This window comes from Sciurus vulgaris (assembly GCF_902686455.1).
Source record: "Sciurus vulgaris genome assembly, chromosome: 18".
In the NCBI taxonomy this organism is placed as follows: domain Eukaryota; kingdom Metazoa; phylum Chordata; class Mammalia; order Rodentia; family Sciuridae; genus Sciurus; species Sciurus vulgaris.
This window is the reverse complement of record NC_136479.1, coordinates 14096468-14114502: the sequence shown is the minus strand read 5'-3', so window position 1 is coordinate 14114502 and position 18035 is coordinate 14096468. Positions and strand designations below refer to the sequence as shown.

At 46.5% G+C, this 18035-nt stretch overlaps 1 protein-coding gene across 3 annotated transcripts in view; it reads right to left on the bottom strand.

Annotated features, from left to right (window-relative positions):
- Window positions 1-18035, bottom strand: part of TMC5 (transmembrane channel like 5) — a 73458-nt gene that overhangs the window by 38464 nt on the left and 16959 nt on the right. For 2 of the 3 annotated variants that reach the window (XM_079120401.1, XM_079120402.1), the window contains exons 2-3: window positions 6823-7576; window positions 3532-3659 (exon numbers count right to left, since the gene is read on the bottom strand). In XM_079120401.1, coding sequence (XP_078976527.1) covers window positions 3532-3659; window positions 6823-7502 — 808 coding nt within the window. In that variant the 5' untranslated portion in view covers window positions 7503-7576. Of the gene's footprint in view, window positions 1-3531; window positions 3660-6822; window positions 7577-13524; window positions 13612-18035 lie in introns of those variants that run through there. The other variant, XM_079120403.1, reaches the window with a different exon arrangement.

The following is an 18035-nucleotide window of genomic DNA, read 5'->3' as shown; positions in this document are numbered from 1 at the left end:
TATTTTCAATCCATGATGAACATTCAAGGTAAACTCCTCAATAGAGAAAACAGAAAACATTTTGATGGGCAGAGTGTGTAAAAATACATTGTGGGAGGTTCTGGAAATTCTTGTTTGGGGATGATTCCCAGTTCTGTTACTTACTAGCTGTTCATTACGGGCATGTTACTTAACATCTCTGAGCTTCAACATCTTAATCTCTAATATAACTTTCCCATGGGATAGTCAGTGGAACTGAATCAGTGAATACATGCAAAGTGATTAACTAATCCTGGAACATGATAAACTCTTCTTATGTATTAAATATTGTAGGGGCTGGGGAGATAGCTCAGTTGGTAGAGTGCTTGCCTTACAGCACAAGGCCCTGGGTTTGATCCCCAGCACCCAAAAATAAATAAATAAATAAATAAATAAATAAATAAATATTGTAGTCAATTAATTGCTGCTCAGTAAATATTATGCCTCAGCCCACCTGAGCCACCTCCATTGATGTTGGGCTTAGTGACACGACATTCTTTTATGAATCTAACAGCAGATGTGACATGGCAGTTCTGAGTCAAGGCTATAAAATCATTGTGACTTTCTGCTTGCTGCTTTAAGCACTTCCAACTTATACCATGGGAAGATAATGCCCCAGGTGGGTCACTAGTCCAAGAAGAAGGACACTAGACCTAACCAGACATAAGACCTGGAGCCAAGAACAGCCAAACTCAACCCAGTGCAGCCCAAACCCAGCCCCCCCTGCAGATGTGGGTGAGAAATAAGTGTATTGCATGTTTATTGTAAGAGGTTAGTTTGGGGGGTTGTTTGTTACATAGCATTACTGTGGTGAGTGCTGACTAATACAATTCATATAGTTGTTTCTATTAATTCAGTTAGCATTTCTTATGCATCTACTATGTGCCAGGCCCTATGACACTAGGAAAACCATCTAGAACCTTAGAAGAGACACAGACAAATATGGAAATATAGCGGCTTCTTCTTCTCCTCCTCTTTTTCTTCTTTGGTAGTACTGGATATTGCTCTACCACTGAGCCACATCCCCAGCCCTTTTTATTTTTTATTTTGAGACAGGGTCTTGTTAAGTGGCCCAGGTTGACCTTGAACTTGTGATCCTCCCGCCCCAACCTCCTGAGTTGCTGGGGTTATAGGTGCTTGCACCTGGCAATATTAGTTCTTCTTAAGAAACCAATAGTTTGTCAGAATGGGGGTGTGGGCTGGAGGCGCATGCCTGTAATCCCAATGGCTCAGGAGGCTGAGGCAGGAGGATGACAAGTTGAAAGCCAGCCTCAGCAAGGCCCTAAACAACTTAGTGAGACCCTGTCTCAGAATAAAAAATAAAAAGGGCTGGAGTTGTGGCTCAGTGGTTAAGTAGCCCTGGGTTCAATTACCAGGACTGGAAAAAAAAAGAAGACAATGAAGAAGAAGAATGTGTGGGTGATTTTCAAGGGCTAATACTTCAGTCCTACAAAGAAGTCCAGAGAAGGAAGCCACACTTGATGGCTTTTTTAAAAAAAGATTTTAGTTCCCAGTGTTCTGTACAGCTAGAAATCTGCATGTACCCTGATTCCACCCATCTGCAATGCAGGGCAGATAAGGGGCCAGGCTTTGAGCCAGAGAGCCTGGCTTCCAATCTTGGCTCTGTGGATTTAGTGGTTGGGTGACTCCCATCCATCCAGGCACGGTGGCAGGCTCTGGACAGTGGCAGTGTGAGCCAGGGAAAAAAAGGTGCGCAGCGGACCTCAGGGCAGAGAAGGCCTCCCGCCCGCTCAGCGGGACTTGTTCTGCTTGCAGTGGGTGTGATCTTTTCTCACGATGTCTTTATAGACACTTTCCTCGTTGCTCTCCCCAGAGAAATGCAATACCACAGATAGCCTGGGTCCTACCTGAACCTGTGCTTTATGCATAAAAAGAGTGAGGGCTTTTCTTTTCTTTTCTTTTCCTGGCTTTTCAAGAATAAATCCTCCCTCCTCTCTGCTTGGGATTACTTTTGCCCTCTATTGAGAATGCTTGGCTTGAAGATCTAGAATGTTCCTGCGCTGAACAACTGGTGTTTGGGCTCCCAGCTGGATATTTCCCATGCAAATGTGTACCAGTCAGTGCTTTTCATTAGGACAGAGGGTCTCTGGCTTATCATTTGTCTTATGTGACTTATGGGGACTTTGTGATGGTGGGAAAGGACAGTAGAAATGGTATTGTGAAATTTTGAATTTTGAGGGCTGGGATGTAGCTCAGCGGTAGAGTGTTTTTCTAGTCATGTGTAAGGCACTGGGTTCCATCCCCAGCACAAAGGAGGAGGAGGAGGAGGAAGGAGAAGGAGAAGAAGCAGAAGAAGCAGAAGAAGAGGAGGAGGAAGGAGGAAGAGGAGAAGAAGAGGAGGGAGAACAGGACGGAGAAGGAGAAGAAAAAGAAGCAAGAATTTTGAAACTTTCCAGGCTGGAATACAGTGCGTGATCCCAGATGCTGGGCAGGGGCAGCAAGCCACAGCTCCCGCCAGCCCCTGGATGGCAAGGGGAGACAGCCCTCTGCGGCTTGCTGGCCGTGAGCTGAGTGTTCCTGGGTTAGGTGTACTCAGCCTCTTCCATTCATGATGGTTTCTCAGGACATGGCCCTGTCATAAGCCAGCAAGCATCCGTGCTTGGAGGTACATCCTGACCCTCCTCTCGGCCTTTTCAAAGACTTCCCAGCCCTCGAGGCTGGTCAGGTGTCCCTCTGCACCTCCAGCTGGTGCTGTTCTAGAATGAACCCTCCTCCCCTTTGGTCCCCACAGGCTCCAGATTCCTGTAACACTGCCTGGGTTTTTCCCTCTCATGTAATGAATCAGCTTCGCCCAAAGAAGCCAACAGTTCCTTTTTCCATCTGGAAGGTACAAATGTGAATTTTTCAGCCTCCAAAACTATAAGCTAAATAAATCTCTTTTTTTAGGCCAGGCACAGTGGTGTATGCCTGTCATCCCAGCAACCTGGGAGACTGAGGCAGGAGGATCACAAATTCAAGGTCAGCCTGGACAACATAGTGGGACCCTGTCTCAAAATGAAAATAAGTAAATAAATCAGTTAGGGCTAGGAGTAGAGCACCCTTGGGTTAAATTCCTCGGACTACAAAAATAAACAAGCAAATAAATTTATAAAGGACCCAGCATCAGGTATTTTTATAGCAACAGAAAATGGAGAATTATAGAAGGTTTTTCACAAAAAAAATTTTTTTTTTTTTTCAGAAAACGCTCAGGATCTCGCCACGCCGAGCCTGTTTCCTGCCTAATCGCAAGAGGCAGACTGGACTTCAGCCACCTGAGGTAGGCGCAGGTGTGCAGCTCCCATTTTTCGCACGCCTTCCTGGGCTTCTTTGATAACTGATGACACATGGCTTCCCTAGACAGTTCCCAACTCTTGTTTGTATCTAAGGAGAGCGTTTGAGGCTGGAGGGACAAGCCAATTCTTCTATTGCTATGACTGCTTAATGGTGGTGTCCTAAGCCCCCTGGATTTTATGTCCCTTCCAGGGTGTGATCCTCCTCTTAACACAGGCTTACCATAGCCAGCTCCAGAAGCACCTGGCAGACACGGTTCACGCGGACCTGCCACCTCCATGGAGGTCATTTCAATGCTTCCCGGGTAATCTTCACTCTCTCTCCTAAGGATGTCCAAGGGACCATTACTCCTGCAATGGAATGAGTGCTGGGTTGAAGATGTTTCACTGAGCACCATGAAACCTCAAAACGATGGGCCACCATCCATCCAGTAGTGTGGTGAGGACATCTATCTGTCCGTTTGTCCTTTCATTCATCCATCTGCCCACCTATCCATCCATCTATCCATCTACCCACCCACCCACCTATCTATCCATCCATCCATACATACATACATACATACACCCACCTATTCATTCATCCATCCATTCATCCATCTATCTATCCATCTACCCACCTATGCATCCATACATACATTCATACATACACCTATCTATCCATTCATCCATCCATCCATCCATCCACCTATCCATCCATCCACCTATCCATCAATCCATCCATCCATCCATCCATCCATACATACATACATACATCTACCCACCTATCCATCCATCCATCCATCTACCCACCCACTTATCCATCCATCCATCCATCCATCCATACACACATACATTCATACATACACCTATCTATCCATTCATCCATCCATCCATCCATCCACCTGTCCATCCATCCACCTATCCATCCATCCATCCATCCATCCATACATACATACATACATACATCTACCCACCTATCCATCCATCCATCCATCTACCCACCCACTTATCCATCCATCCATCCACCCACCCACCCACCCACCCACCTATCCATCCATCCATCCATCCATCCATCCATCCATGCATCCATCCATCCATCCATCCACCCACCCACCCACCCACCTATCCATCCATCCATCCATCCATCCATCCATCCATCCATCCATCCATCCACCCACCCACCCACCCACCTATCCATCCATCCATCCATCCATCCATCCATCCATCCATCCATCCACCCACCCACCTATCCATCCATCCATCCATCCATCCATCCATCCATCCACCCACCCACCCACCTATCCATCCATCCATCCATCCATCCATCCATCCATCCATCCATCCATCCACCCACCCACCCACCCACCTATCCATCCATCCATCCATCTACCCACCCACTTATCCATCCATCCATCCACCCACCCACCCACCCACCCACCTATCCATCCATCCATCCATCCATCCATCCATCCATCCATCCATCCACCCACCCACCCACCTATCCATCCATCCATCCATCCATCCACCCACCCACTCACCCATCTATCCAGCCCACAAATGCTGACTGAAAGCCAACCATGTGTTAGGCATGGGCTGGGCAGTGAGGGCACAAAGATAAGGACCTGGGGTGTTTGTCCCCAAGAGGCTCCCAACACAACCTGGCACAGCTTCTTAGAGACAGATATGAGTAATTGTAATATAAGCAGAGATCAGTGAGTATCAGAAGGCAGGACCAAGGAGTTCAGAAGGAGAGGGGAATTCTGGCTGGGAACTTTAGGGGGAAATCCTTATGGAAAAGAGATATCTGAGAAGAGATCGGAAAAATAAATTCATATCTGACATCAGGGAGGGCACTGCAAGAAAAAGAAACAGCAGAGATAAAGGCACAAGGCCAGAAAGTATTGCATATATAAAGGGAAGGCTATAAAAATCAATTAACCTGGGGCAAAGATGGTTGAGTTTTTCGTATGTCATTTCCCAGACAATTAAATCAGAAGTTCTGAAGGTTGGGCTCGGGCATCGTTATTATTTTTAAAGTTCTCCAGGTAATATAATAATTCTACAGATCAGTCAAGGTCAAGGACCAGAGACCTGAAGTGCAGGGTTGAGAGGAAGAGGACAGGAGAGACTGAGGAGGGATCAGGCTGATCCTGACTGGTGTCCTTTGTGGGTTCAGTGTATTCTCATTCATAAGGTTCTCTAAGTAAGCAGGGTGGCCTTTGTCCTCCAGGTCCCTTTGACCCCACAGGGACCCAAGGAATATGCAAATCAGAGAAGCAAGGAGTCAAAGGTATATTTTAGAATGATGACTCAGACAGCAGGAGATAAGACCATGGGACAGTTTGACCCTGGCAAGTTAATCCTACTGTTTATGCCCTAAAGCCATTTTGACTCTGCACGCCCAAACCCTGTCTCCCTTTTTCCTAGAGACAAATATAACCATTGCTTTTATTGACTTCATAAATATCACTGGCAGAAAAAGTTCATATAAAATTTTGTTTCAGTTAAAATTTCACACGGGGACTGAGAGTGCAGCTTGGTGGCAGAGCACGGGCCCCACCTGTATGAGGCCCGGGGTTCCATCCCCTGCACCCCAAGAAATAAATAAAAGTCAAACACATTTTCACATGATACCATTTGTTATAGATTTTTAAACACTGTCTAAAGTTTGTTGTTTGATGTTCATTGTTGCTAAAATGAACATTGAAAAACCTCATCCAGGGAGAATTTGGTTTGGCAGAACCAAATCGCCCAAATACATGGTTATCAGTGCCAGAACTGCACCTGGAAAAATTTGCCATCAACCAAAACTTGACAGAAATTTAAAATCCTTTAAAGAACATTTAAATCTACAGCATTGGAACCAGGAAAAATTAGATTTGGTGTTCTAAAATGGCCTTAAAGAGATCTGGGTATGGTGGCACGTGCCCATAATCCCAGATACTTGAGCGGCTGACGTGGAAGAAGGGCAGACTGGAGGCCAGCCTGGCAATTCAGCAAGACACAATCTCAAAACCAAAACAACAACCAGGCACGGTGGCACACATCTGTAATCCCAGCGGCTCAGGAGGCTGAGGCAGGAGGATTGCAAGTTCAAAGCCAGCCTCAGCAACTTAGTGAGTCCCTATCTAACTCAGCAAGACCCTGTCTCTCAATAAAATATTTTTAAAAGGGCTGGGGATGTGGCTCAATGGTTAAGCACCCCTGGGTTCAATCCTGGTACCAAAAACAACAACAAGAACCATGATAGAGGTGTAAATGACTAACTGGCTTGCAGGGACTGGACAAGGAAGAGGTGAACAGTAAAGAGGTGATCCAGGCAAGAGGTGATGAAAGATCAAGTTCAGGTAAGGACTTTGAGCCTCAGGTTGACAGTCAAAGGCCCAGGGGAGCCGACAGGTAGGTCTGACAGTTTCACAACTTCAGGTCATAGAAACTGTCATACCTGTCCTTAATCAAAGAACATCAATGAAGTTCCATTGACTTGTTGATCTAGCAGTTGGCCCCACCAATGAAGCAATATACCTGAATTTACCTGATCATTTCCTGGGTCTCAGAAGAGCCATAACCAGGACCATTCTTGTCACCTGGGTAATCAGGTTCCCCCCAAAACTTTGGAGCATTCCGATAGTCCTCAGCATTGGGATAGTCCGGTTCCCCCCAAATGTATGCAGAGCTAGTTTTATTCTCAGCACCTGGATAATCAGGCTCTCCCAGAGCATCTATATATGAATTGATGCTGGAACTGGCATATTCTAGATTCCTCCTGGAACCTGGATGGCTGGCATTGGCTCTGGGGCCAGGATGGTTAGAGCAGTCCTGTGCTCCTGGGTAGTCTGGTTCTGCCAGGGATCCCAAATAACCTGGATTTATCCTGGAGACTGCAGACATTCCACTACTTCTGGGGCTTGCAAAATCAGGATGTTGCTGAGATCCAGGGTAATCTGGCTCTCTGGATAAGCCTGGATGGTATGGATTGCTCTGAGATTCAATATAATCAGGCTCTGGCAGAGATCCGTGATGGTCCGGATTTGTTCTGGAGCCTGCAGAGAATGGATTGCTCCTCTTGCTGGGATAGCCTGGATTGGTCTGAGGACCTGAGAAATCTGGATAATCCTGAGTTTTCAAATACCCTTGAGAACGGTTCGGAGACCCTGAATAGTCAGGGTACCCCGCATTGCCCCCGGGGCTGCTGCCCCTGTAGTAGGCGGACATGCTGGCACAGACTCTTCACCTCTGACTGTTAAAACGTTCCTGTGTCTGCAGTCACTTGGGGATCTTTTTCAAACCTGAAAAAATCAAAAAAGGAGGAAGTCAGATTTTTCCCCCTTGATCCTTTGCAAAGATTGCTGGTTATCTTCCAGCATCTCTTCCCCCACAGCTGCGTCACTGCCACCCAGAATAAAGACCAGGTTTCCCAGGCTCCCTTGCACCCAGCTGTGGACATGACAGGGGTCAGTGGGATGTGAGCAAAAGTGACTTATGCAATTTCCAGTTCATGCTGTGAGAGGGAAGGGGTCCTCCCTCCCTGTCTAGGTCTCCCCACTTCCCGTGGACTGGATGTGGAAATGTGCGCCATCTTGGGGATGCACACAAGGCAGCACCTGCTGCAGGGACAGCAGCACCATGCGTGGAGAGGGCCTGGGTCACCTGTGACTTCCTGGGGCAGGGCCGTCCATCAGCTCAGGCTCTGACAGGAGAGAGGATAAACTTCTATACCTTGTTTAAACTGCTCTTTTGTGTGTGCGTCTGACACACGCCACGGAAGTGACCTCCTAACGCATTCCCTCGGTTGGGGTGGAGGCGGGCAATGAATCTAAGGGTTAGAAAGCACCTGAACTTTGGGGGCTTTTTCGCTTGCAATCCTGTTTCTAGAGGTTAACGTGACATTAGTTGGATCCACAAGGGAAGAAAAGCTCATGGGCACAGAGGACTTGGGTAAGGAGCCGACAGCTGTGACCCTTCCAGCTCGCAGACGTGACTCACTAGTTCCATGAGCTCTCACTGCAGACCCAGCATACCTCCCAGGCAGTCATGAGGTGAATTTCCGGAATGTCTATATTTTCTACATATTTACCTACTTCCCCCTCTTTTCCACTAATACCCCGATTTTCCTGTGGACATCTTCCCTTCTCCCCCTCTTGGTCCCAGTGATACAGGAAGGGCTGATGGCATTCCTGACCCACTCAGGGACAGTCACCGTAAGCACAAATGAAGGACACAGGAGAGCAGACCTCTCGGCTCAGCAATGCCGTTTATTTAGCTGTGGAGTCAGTCAAGCATTGGAGGGGCTCTCTTTCTGGGTAGAAAATGGCCCCGGGTTACATAAGGGGTCTGGGTTTTTATAGGTTATGCTGATGGGCGACTTAACCATTGGAGACTTGGACAGAAAGTGTCAGTTTAGGCACTCAGGAAACAGGTTGTAAGACCCTGTTTTTTACTGGGCAAGGATGGAAGGTCTCAGTACTTATCTTTTTCTACCGGATGTCACTCTATGGTAAAGGATCAATGTTTATCCAGGGACTGACACTTTTAGGATTGATGTGTGCGTCTTTTCCAGGGATTGTCTTGTCCCTGGGGAAGGATCGACTAGAGAAGGATCAATGTTTAGCCCTCTTCCTTCCTCCCTCCTCCCAGGTCACCCCGTCTTGGTGTTATCCATTTCCATATCCTTCCGTCACATGACCCTGGCCTGGCCAACCCCATGGCCACAGAATTTGACTCAAGAATGGGTTCATCACTGGATTCGGCCCTTCAGGACATGGACCAGTTTGGGAGACGGGTGCTCTTATTTTAAGAAAGGACTTCAACCTGAAGCTGCTGGGGTGCTCGTCAGTGGGCACAGAAAAGAAAATAAGTAGGGGGAATATTTGAACAAAGAGTCAGAGATTTGTTGGCTAACCCAATATGGGAAGAACAGAAAGTAAAGGAAATTAAAAAGGCAAACATCTTCCAGTTTCGAGACAGCATGATTAGATTATGGTGGTGCTTTTGAAAGAAGGAAGTAGAACAGTCTTGAAGCTCTGCCAACTTTACTGAGTTTCTCTCTATGTAAATGACAGGGCTTGACTTTGAGTAAGCAAAGCTAAAGACAATATTAACTTTCTGCCGTCGCCTGTGGTTTCAGAGAGTTAGTTTGCAACTTGTTTCCACAAGTCTCTGCTTAGCTGAAGTCTGTTTTTCTTTATTTTGTTCCGGCCCAGCATCCGTTTGTTCTCTTTTGGGGTAACATGCTTCCTTGAGTACCCCACCCCCAGTCCCTGTAGGCCCAGGACCCAATAGGAATTATTTTCTTCCTGGCCACAGTGACTGGATCAGAGCCAGAGAGCTTCAAATCTGGGAGATTTATCAGAACTGTAGGAAGAGAGTTCTCTATTTCCTTGGGGTTGGGAATTAGAAAGATTATGTCTGGAGCTGCCAGTGATCACCAATGCAGGTTTTCCTAAGATTGCCAACAAGGAAAGAACAGAGCCAAGAGATAGAATGAATGATCAAGTGCTGATGAGATTGTTAAAGCACCTGGATCTAGCCACACCTGAAGGCAGATGACCAGTGGATACCTGAACCATTTAATTCTTTTTTTTTTTTTAATTAAGTTAGAGCTGGGTCTCTGTGATTTGCAAATGAAAGAGAATCATTACTAATATATGAGTTTTGCAGGCAGGAACATCTATACAAACTACAGTACTATGAAGACTAAATGCTATGCTTTATTAAAAATTATTTTTCATAACATGGAAATTGAACCCATTCATTTATATGTATTCCAATAGTAGCCCAGTTCCTATAACTCCCACGGTGCACCAATACATATGACATCTACCAAAGTGAAATGATGACTAGTGTATCCAAGAAATGAAAAACAGATACAGGTAGACCAGCTCAAGAGAAACAAGCATTTCTACCAAAAGACACCAAGAATGTTCACAGAAACTTTTTCATAAAAGCCAAACATTGAAAGACACATAAATGTCATCCAACAGCAGAAGAAGTAAACAAATCTTGCTATCTTACTACCATGAAATGCTACACAGCAATAATAAGCACTGAACTCCTGGGCTGGGGGTGTAGCTCAGTGGTAGCGTGCTCGTCTCCCATGAGTGAGGATCTGGAGTTCCGTCCCCAGCACCTCCAAAAAGTAAGACAGAGGGAAACAGAGACGCAACTTCTGCTCCAGGCAAAATGCAATGGCGTGGGTGAATCTCACAGACTAAGAGAGAGGGGAGCGAGCGGGACACAGAGGAGCTGCACTGGATGACGCCTACGCAGCTCAAGAGCAGGCCAACTGAGGCGCGGCGACGGAAGGCAGAACGGCGATCACCTGGGGGAGGATGGAGGTGGGAAGGGCCCCAGGAAAAGCAGCACAGAGTAACAACTGTTTACAGAGTGCTGGTGTTGAGTGGGCATCATAACTGGTCTGGGGACGACTCAGCCACACAGGAGGGCTACGTGTGTATCCAAATACGAAGCCATTTTCTGTAAGAGGCTGGAGCGCTGAGGACTTTGATATCAGTGTGGGGTCCTGGAGCCAATCCCCCACAGATACTGAGGCACAAGTGTATACACCCCCACACAGAGCACAAATATGTAAATACACAAGACCACATACATAACATATATTCCGTGCATGTACACATTCATATAACATACAAGCACACGGGATGGATGAATAGATAGGTAGGTAGGTAGGTAGGTGGGTAGGCAGATAGGTAAGTAGATAGGTGGGTAGGTAGGTAGATAAGTATATAGGTAGGTATGTATGTATGTAGGTAGGTAGGTAGGTGGGTAGGCAGATAGGTAGGTAGATAGGTGGGTAGGTAGGTAGATAGGTATATAGGTAGGTAGGTATGTATGTAGGTAGGTAGATGTATAGGCAGAAAGGTAGATAGGTGGATAGGTAGGTAGATAGGTAAGTAGGTAGGTAGGTATGTAGGTAGGTAGATACGTAAGTGGGTAGATAGGTAGGTAGGTAGGTAGGTGGGCAGATAGGTAGGTGGGTAGGTAGGTAGGTAGATACAAAGGTTGGTAGGTAGGTAGATGGATGATAGGTTCACAGACGAAGGTGAGAGAGGACCTTCGGTTCTCTGATCTGTGGTCACCCGACAGGACTTCCTCACAGGCCAGGCCAGGCCTGAAGGATGAACGCCGCTCTAACCTTTATGGCCTCCACTGGAACAAATTCCTAAACAAACGAAAACATAAATCCACAGAAAACGGTTGTGAAGGAAAGGAAGAGGCAGAAACGCACAAGGAAACAGTGTCCTATTGATCATCAAAGGACATGGCAGTGACCTTCAGGGAACCTTACCCCGGCTTCCTAGTAACTCTAGAGGCGCAGATAAATAGGCCACCCTTCCTTGGTGCCTTGGAAGAAGCACCAAGGGGACTGTGTTCTTGCTCCTCCAGGACCTTCTCAGGAGGTCCCAAGTCCTCTGTTGGCTCTACCTTTTAGGGCCTCTCGCCCCGCTGGCCCAACGGCTTTCAGTCACTTGCCCAAGCAATGACACGCCCTCCCACGCTGTCCACGGGGACTCCTTACTTGACTCCTCAAGGGTCCCTGGTTTGAACGGGTCATCTTAACAATCCTATGTCTGCCACTCAGCTAATCCAGGAATCTTCAGGGGCAAGTTATCCTTGAACCCGAATAAGCCACATTCAAGCTATTCACCTGGCTCTGCGGCATCCTGGCTCTCCAAGACAACCGAGGCCCAGGCCAGGGGCCTGCAGCCCCTGCTCTGCATCACCAAAGTCATGTCACAAAACGCAGGAATTGGAATCACTAAGGTCGCCAGGCCAGCTTTGCATGTGAGACAGACAAACTGGAAACAAGCCTAACCCACCGGGAGATGTTAGTTCCAGTAAAATCGAATGGTAGAAGATCATGCAGGGCTCAAAAAGAATGCTTGAGAGGGAGGCAGACCAGGTATTAAGGGTCCCAACCAGCAAAATCAACCTTTGGTCATTTCATGCTCTGCATGACCACAGTGTTCTAGCCTAGGCTGAGGTAGGAGATGGGACAAAGATGGGACATTTTATCTTCAAACTCTTCCTCCCATCTCCTGCCCCAGGCTGTGGTCACGCAGACTGAGAAATGACCAAAGGTTAACTTTGCTAATTGGGGTCATTTATTACCTGGTACACGGAACAGAGAAGTGAGGACCTTGTGAATCAGCAAACTACTCAGCACCAAATGCAGGAGGAAGTCTCCCCACAGGAGGGAAAAGCAAAGCCACAGCTTCTGATTTCATCCATATGTTGTGTTTGCTAAGGGGGTGAACTTGACCATGACAACACACAACAAGGGGAACTTTTCAACCTTGAGGAAGTCGGTGCTCTCCCTACTCGCGATGATTCCGTGATGTGGGATTGAGGGGAGAAGGAAAGACTCTAAGGTCTAAAATAAGTATTTTATTTTGCCAGATAAGAACATTAAAAGCAATGACGGAAATCACAATGGACTACCACGGGGTTCACATACCACATTTTATGGCCATTTAAAGAGAGAGAGAGCTTGGCATGGTGGCACATGCCTGTCATCCCAGAAGCTCAGGAGGCTGAGGCAGGAGGATTGCAAGTTCAAAGTCAGCCTCAGCAACTTAGTGAGACCCTGTCTCAAAATAAAAAATAAAAAAGGACTGGGGATGTGTCTCAGTGTTTGCTTGGTACCATAAATAAATAAATAAGGAAAGAGAATGAAAGAAAGAAGTACTTTTTGGTTAGTTATAATCGCCCTGCTGTATCAGGCTAGCTTTTTTTTTTGGGGGGGGGGGTACTGGGAATTGAACCCAGGGGTGCTCTACCACTGAACTACCTCCCCAGTCTTTTTTATTTTTATTTTTTATTTTGCAACAGGTCCCACTAAGTTGCTGAGGCTGACTTTGAACTTGCAATCCTGCTGCCTCAGCCTCGGAGTCACTGGGATCATGGCACCCGGCTCAGTCTGGCTTTTGACGGGCGCTGCACTACAATCACTTATGGACATTTATAATCTCTGATGCTGGTCTCATCTGAATATTTCAAGATGCTGATCGCAGGTAAAGTCACACATCCTAAAAATTGGAGAGGGGACTCTGCCACAAACGAGGGTCTCATTCTGTACAACTCAGCCAGCTGCATTTGTGAGTGAGAAATGTGGGCTCAAAGCAAAAGGATGATGTCAGTATTTCTGTAACTTGAGCCATGAAACCCCTTCCCTCTGTAACCGTGTGGAACAGACCCCTGTCGAGAGGACACGTACTCAGCCAGCTGGCTGCCATGAGGGACGGGGGCGCCGTCTGTCCAACCTGTAGCTGCCGGGCTTTCTGAAGCAGGCCTGTGAAGCCCTGGGGCACTGGGTGGTGAAGCACCAGGGGGGATGGAGGTGCCACCTGGATGTCCAGCCTGTGGCCACCGGATGCTCCCTGTAAGCAGTCTTCAGTAAATCTTATGTCTCACAAGCCTTCTCTGGCTATCTTCTTTAGTCTCTCAGCAGCCTGCCCTACTGTCCTAATGCACCTGGGCTTTGGACAGTCCCATGTTTTAGGCATATAAAATAACACACTTTATGTTTTCTGCAACTTACTTTTTTGAAATGTACAATTAGTCTTGGGATCTATTCATGCTGCTAGCTCTAGTCATTAAAGCTGGTGCTTCACACATCCCTCCAGAAGCTGGTTCACTTGAATGGCCGTGTCCTGCTCCACTAGGGGACCATACTCCATTGTACTTATTCCGTCTCCTACTCAGGGACATTTCGGCTGTTTCCAATTTTCCGCTTCCATAAACAGGGACCGTTCTGCTTTCCTCCTGAGTCTCTTTACAATGACCTGTGGAAATGTCTCCAAGGAAGAGAGGGGGAGTGGGTTTGCGATTTCACTGGAGACAACCGAGGGTCCCCCCACACAGGGGAACAGCAACTGTAAGTGGGTGGCCTGTTCATGTTCAGAGTGTCATCTGGGAAGGACAACCAGGAAACTTCCCTGCACTTGACCATTCTTCCTTCTCCCTGGGTTATTCCCTAATTACCATATGCAGTTTACGAGAAGCTAACAGAAAAACTAGAATTGCGAGCTTAGCCTTGGTTAGAGCAGGCTTCCTCTCAGCCACTGACCTCCTGGGCCAAATCAGGCTTTGGCGGGGAGGCAGCGGGTGGGCCTCACCCACCAGATGCCCAGAAGCACCTGTCCAGCTGGTAACAACAAAAAAGTTCACGGGGGCGTGGCCAAAGGTCTCCTGGAACAAAAATGATTCTATCTGCCCCACCTCGGAGTCTGTGAATAGCCGACATCTGCACCGGATAACCTAAAAGGACTGTTCCATCTCCCCAGGCCAAGCATGTAAAGAAAAATGCATACACCAGCCAAACAGAGCGGAAGGGGGAGAGCTTTTCATTAAGAGAAAGAAACGGGCATTTAGGAAGAAAGGGAAGCCTAAACTAGGAAGTGAAATAGGCAAAGTAAGAACAGGGGCACTTCCAGGCCTGTGCTTTCGCTGCGGGGGCCGGGTGGAGGGGCAGAGAGCAGCCATGCGCATGCGCGCTCCTTGGTCCTGGCCTGGTCCCCACAGGGATGCTTCAGGTTTTCCTTTGGCCGAAGAGGGTGTTGAGGCTCAGAGGGCGCCTGAAGGTTTCCTCTGAGTTCTCACAGATGGTGAATGGGTACAGGGGTTTGAATATCAGCCCAGTGTGTTCTTAACTACTCCCCTTGAGCACTTCCCACTTGACATTTTAAAAAACGTATTTCTCTATTTTTGAAATGAATAAATATTGTTCAAGAGGAAACAAGGACAGAGATTTTTCTTTTTCACCTTAGAAAATAAAAACAAAACAAGACCAGCCTGGGGGAGGGGTAAGAGGAGGAGGGGGAGGGGTAAGAGGAGGAGGGGGAGGGGTAAGAGGAGGAGGGGGAGGGGTAAGAGGAGGAGGGGGAGGGAAGGAGGAGGAAGAGGACCACTATGAAAACAAGGACAACTTCTTAACAGAAAGGGAGGCAAAGCTGGACAAAGCTGAGCGAAAGAACGCAAGAATTTTCCTGAATCACTGTCCTTTTAAAAATCAAAAACCAGTTTTTCAAAAAGAGTAAAAGACCAAAGCACGTGTCTGGGGAAGTGGGGCAGGGAGCTGGAATACGCTGACAGTGTGAAAGCTTTGCTCTCCAAGCTCCAAATAAACCTTGGAAGCTTTAAAATAAATCAAAATCAGCTACAATCACAGACTATTCAGTTGCTGAATTGTGTTATCCACTTAAAACCGCAAAGCATGCATGATAACTTGTCATTGAAGGGTTGAATAGACGTTCATCACAGTAACAAAGGCAAATTATAGAAACCCACGTCCCTGGCACATTTCCAGGTCCACGTCCACCTGGCAAAGAGCAGATAAATGGGGTGCTTCAAGAGATCAGATCAGAGTGTGGTGGTGCTCGCCGGTGATCCCAATGACTAGGGAGGCTGAGGCAGGAGGATCACTCCAGGCCGTCCTCAGCAATGTAGTGAAATCTTGTCTCAAAATGAATAACTCAGTGGTAGAATATTTGCCTAGGATGCAAGAGGCCCTGAGTTTAATCCCCAATACCGCAAAATAAAAGAGCTAAGAGGGTTCCAAGAGGGTTCCCTTACTGGTCTAGAGCAAGGTACTTTCTCAGGGCTCCAGAAAACTAGGCAGTCAGTAAAACATTAAAAAAAAAAAAGCCTCGATAATCCTCCTCCTCCTCCAATGCAACCCTGCTTCTAACTCTTCAGTGGCTCTTCATTGAATTTAGCGTGACATCTAAACACCTCACTAAATTAAAAGAAGATACTCCCTGAGCCAGCCCTCACCCATCTTTCCCTGTCAATCAGAGGACAACACACTTTTTCTGGAAAGAATCTGAGAGTAACTATTTTAAGCTTTGGGGCAGTAGCTTTGTGCATCTCTCTCACAGCTATTCAATGCTGTGATTGGACCATAAAAACAGCCCTGGTCAACACTTAATTGAATAGGTGTGTCTGTATTCCAGTGTCTGGACACTAAAATTTAAATGTCATAACTTTCATGTATCTTAAATATCATTTTTATTTTTTTCTAACAATTTTTTTTTTCAGTGCTGGAGATTGAACCCAGGACCTCTACCAACTGAGCTACATCCCCAGCCCTATTTTTTTCTAACAATTTAAACATATAAAGATTGTTTTTAGTACCTGGGCTACTTTCAAACTTTAGGCTATAGTTTGCCACCCGCCGTGTCCAACCCACTGACCTGTTTTCCTGGGTCATGGTCTTTGCACATGCTGATCCCTGTGTCTAGGATGCTTGTCCCTTTACTCTGTGTAGCTAGTTCTTCATTCTTAAGATCTCGGCTTAAATCTTGCATTCTCAGAGAGGCGTTCTTTACTGATCCATATCCAAATAGTTCCCCTAGAAAGTCTCTCTAGCATCCTGTCTTTTGGGCTTTAGAACATTTCCTGTTGTAATTATCTGCTAGTTTTGTGCATTGGGGGTTCAGTGTCTGATCTCCTCCAGCTCTCTGAGAGCAGGAGTTATTCTGGTGGCTCATAGTACCTTCAGCATCTAGCACCATACCTCACACTCAATTAATATTTGTTTAATGAATAAATGTGTGAGTACTATTGCATCAAGTTCTCATTCACGACCTTCATTGCCTGGGTCTGCATTTGTAATAGGAAGGAGATTTCCTTCTGTTTCAAACACATTGAATTTCTAAATTAAGGGTTTGGAACTATTTCAGGAATTGTTTGTGTGTGTGTGTGTGTGTGTGTGTGTGTGTGTGTGTGTGTGTGTGGTTCTAGGGACTGAACCCATGGGTGTTCTCCCACTGAGCTACATCCTAGACCTTTTCATTTATTAAATTTTGAAACAGGGTCTGGTTAAGTTGCTGAGGCTGGCCTCAAACTTGTGATTCTCCTACCTCAGCCTCCCAAGTCACTGGGATTACAGATGTGCACCACTATACCTGGCTAGGAATTCTTAAAGGGATGTATTTTCACTGTGGAAAGTGACAAGACCTTTCCCAGCAGTAGTTCCTTCCTTTGCGATTACCACTGAATTTTTCTAATTAACAACTGACAAAATCTCAGTTGGTGCTGACAGATCAATAGCTCTACTAGGCCATGGTCTCTTTTTCAAAAGAGATAGAACAAAACTCCTTGCTTGAAGGTCACAACCTACACCTGGGTCATAATTACAGGTGTTCCTCGACTTGCCACGGGGTCACATCCCAACAGAAGCGATGTAAGTTGAAAATATCATAAGTCAAAAATGTATTCACACCTGCAATCCCAGCCACTCAGGAGGCTGAGGCAGGAGGATCGTTAGTTCAAAGCCAGCCTCAGCAATTTAGTGAGGCGATAAGCAACTCGGTAAGACCCTGTCTCTAAATAAAAGACAAAATAGGGCTGGGATGTGGATCAGTGGTTAAGCACCCCTTTCAATCCCCGATACCAAAAAGAAAAAGAAAAAGAACAACAAAACAAATGCTTGCAATGCACCTAACCTCCCAAGCCCCCTGGCTCTGCACAGGCCACACGGTGGGGTCCTGTTGCTAGCCTGGGAACATTTCAAAATTCAAGCTTCAAAATTCAAAACTCGAAGTATAGTTTTTATTGAATGTATGTTGCTTTTTCGCCCTTATAAAGTAAAAAAAAATGTAAATGAAACCATCGTAAGTCAGGGACCATGCGTATTTTATTTTGAAATCAACGCAGGGTCTGTTTTAGAGTTGCTCTAATCTGGATTTGGAATGTCTCCCAGAGACCCTTGGGTTCAAGGCTGGG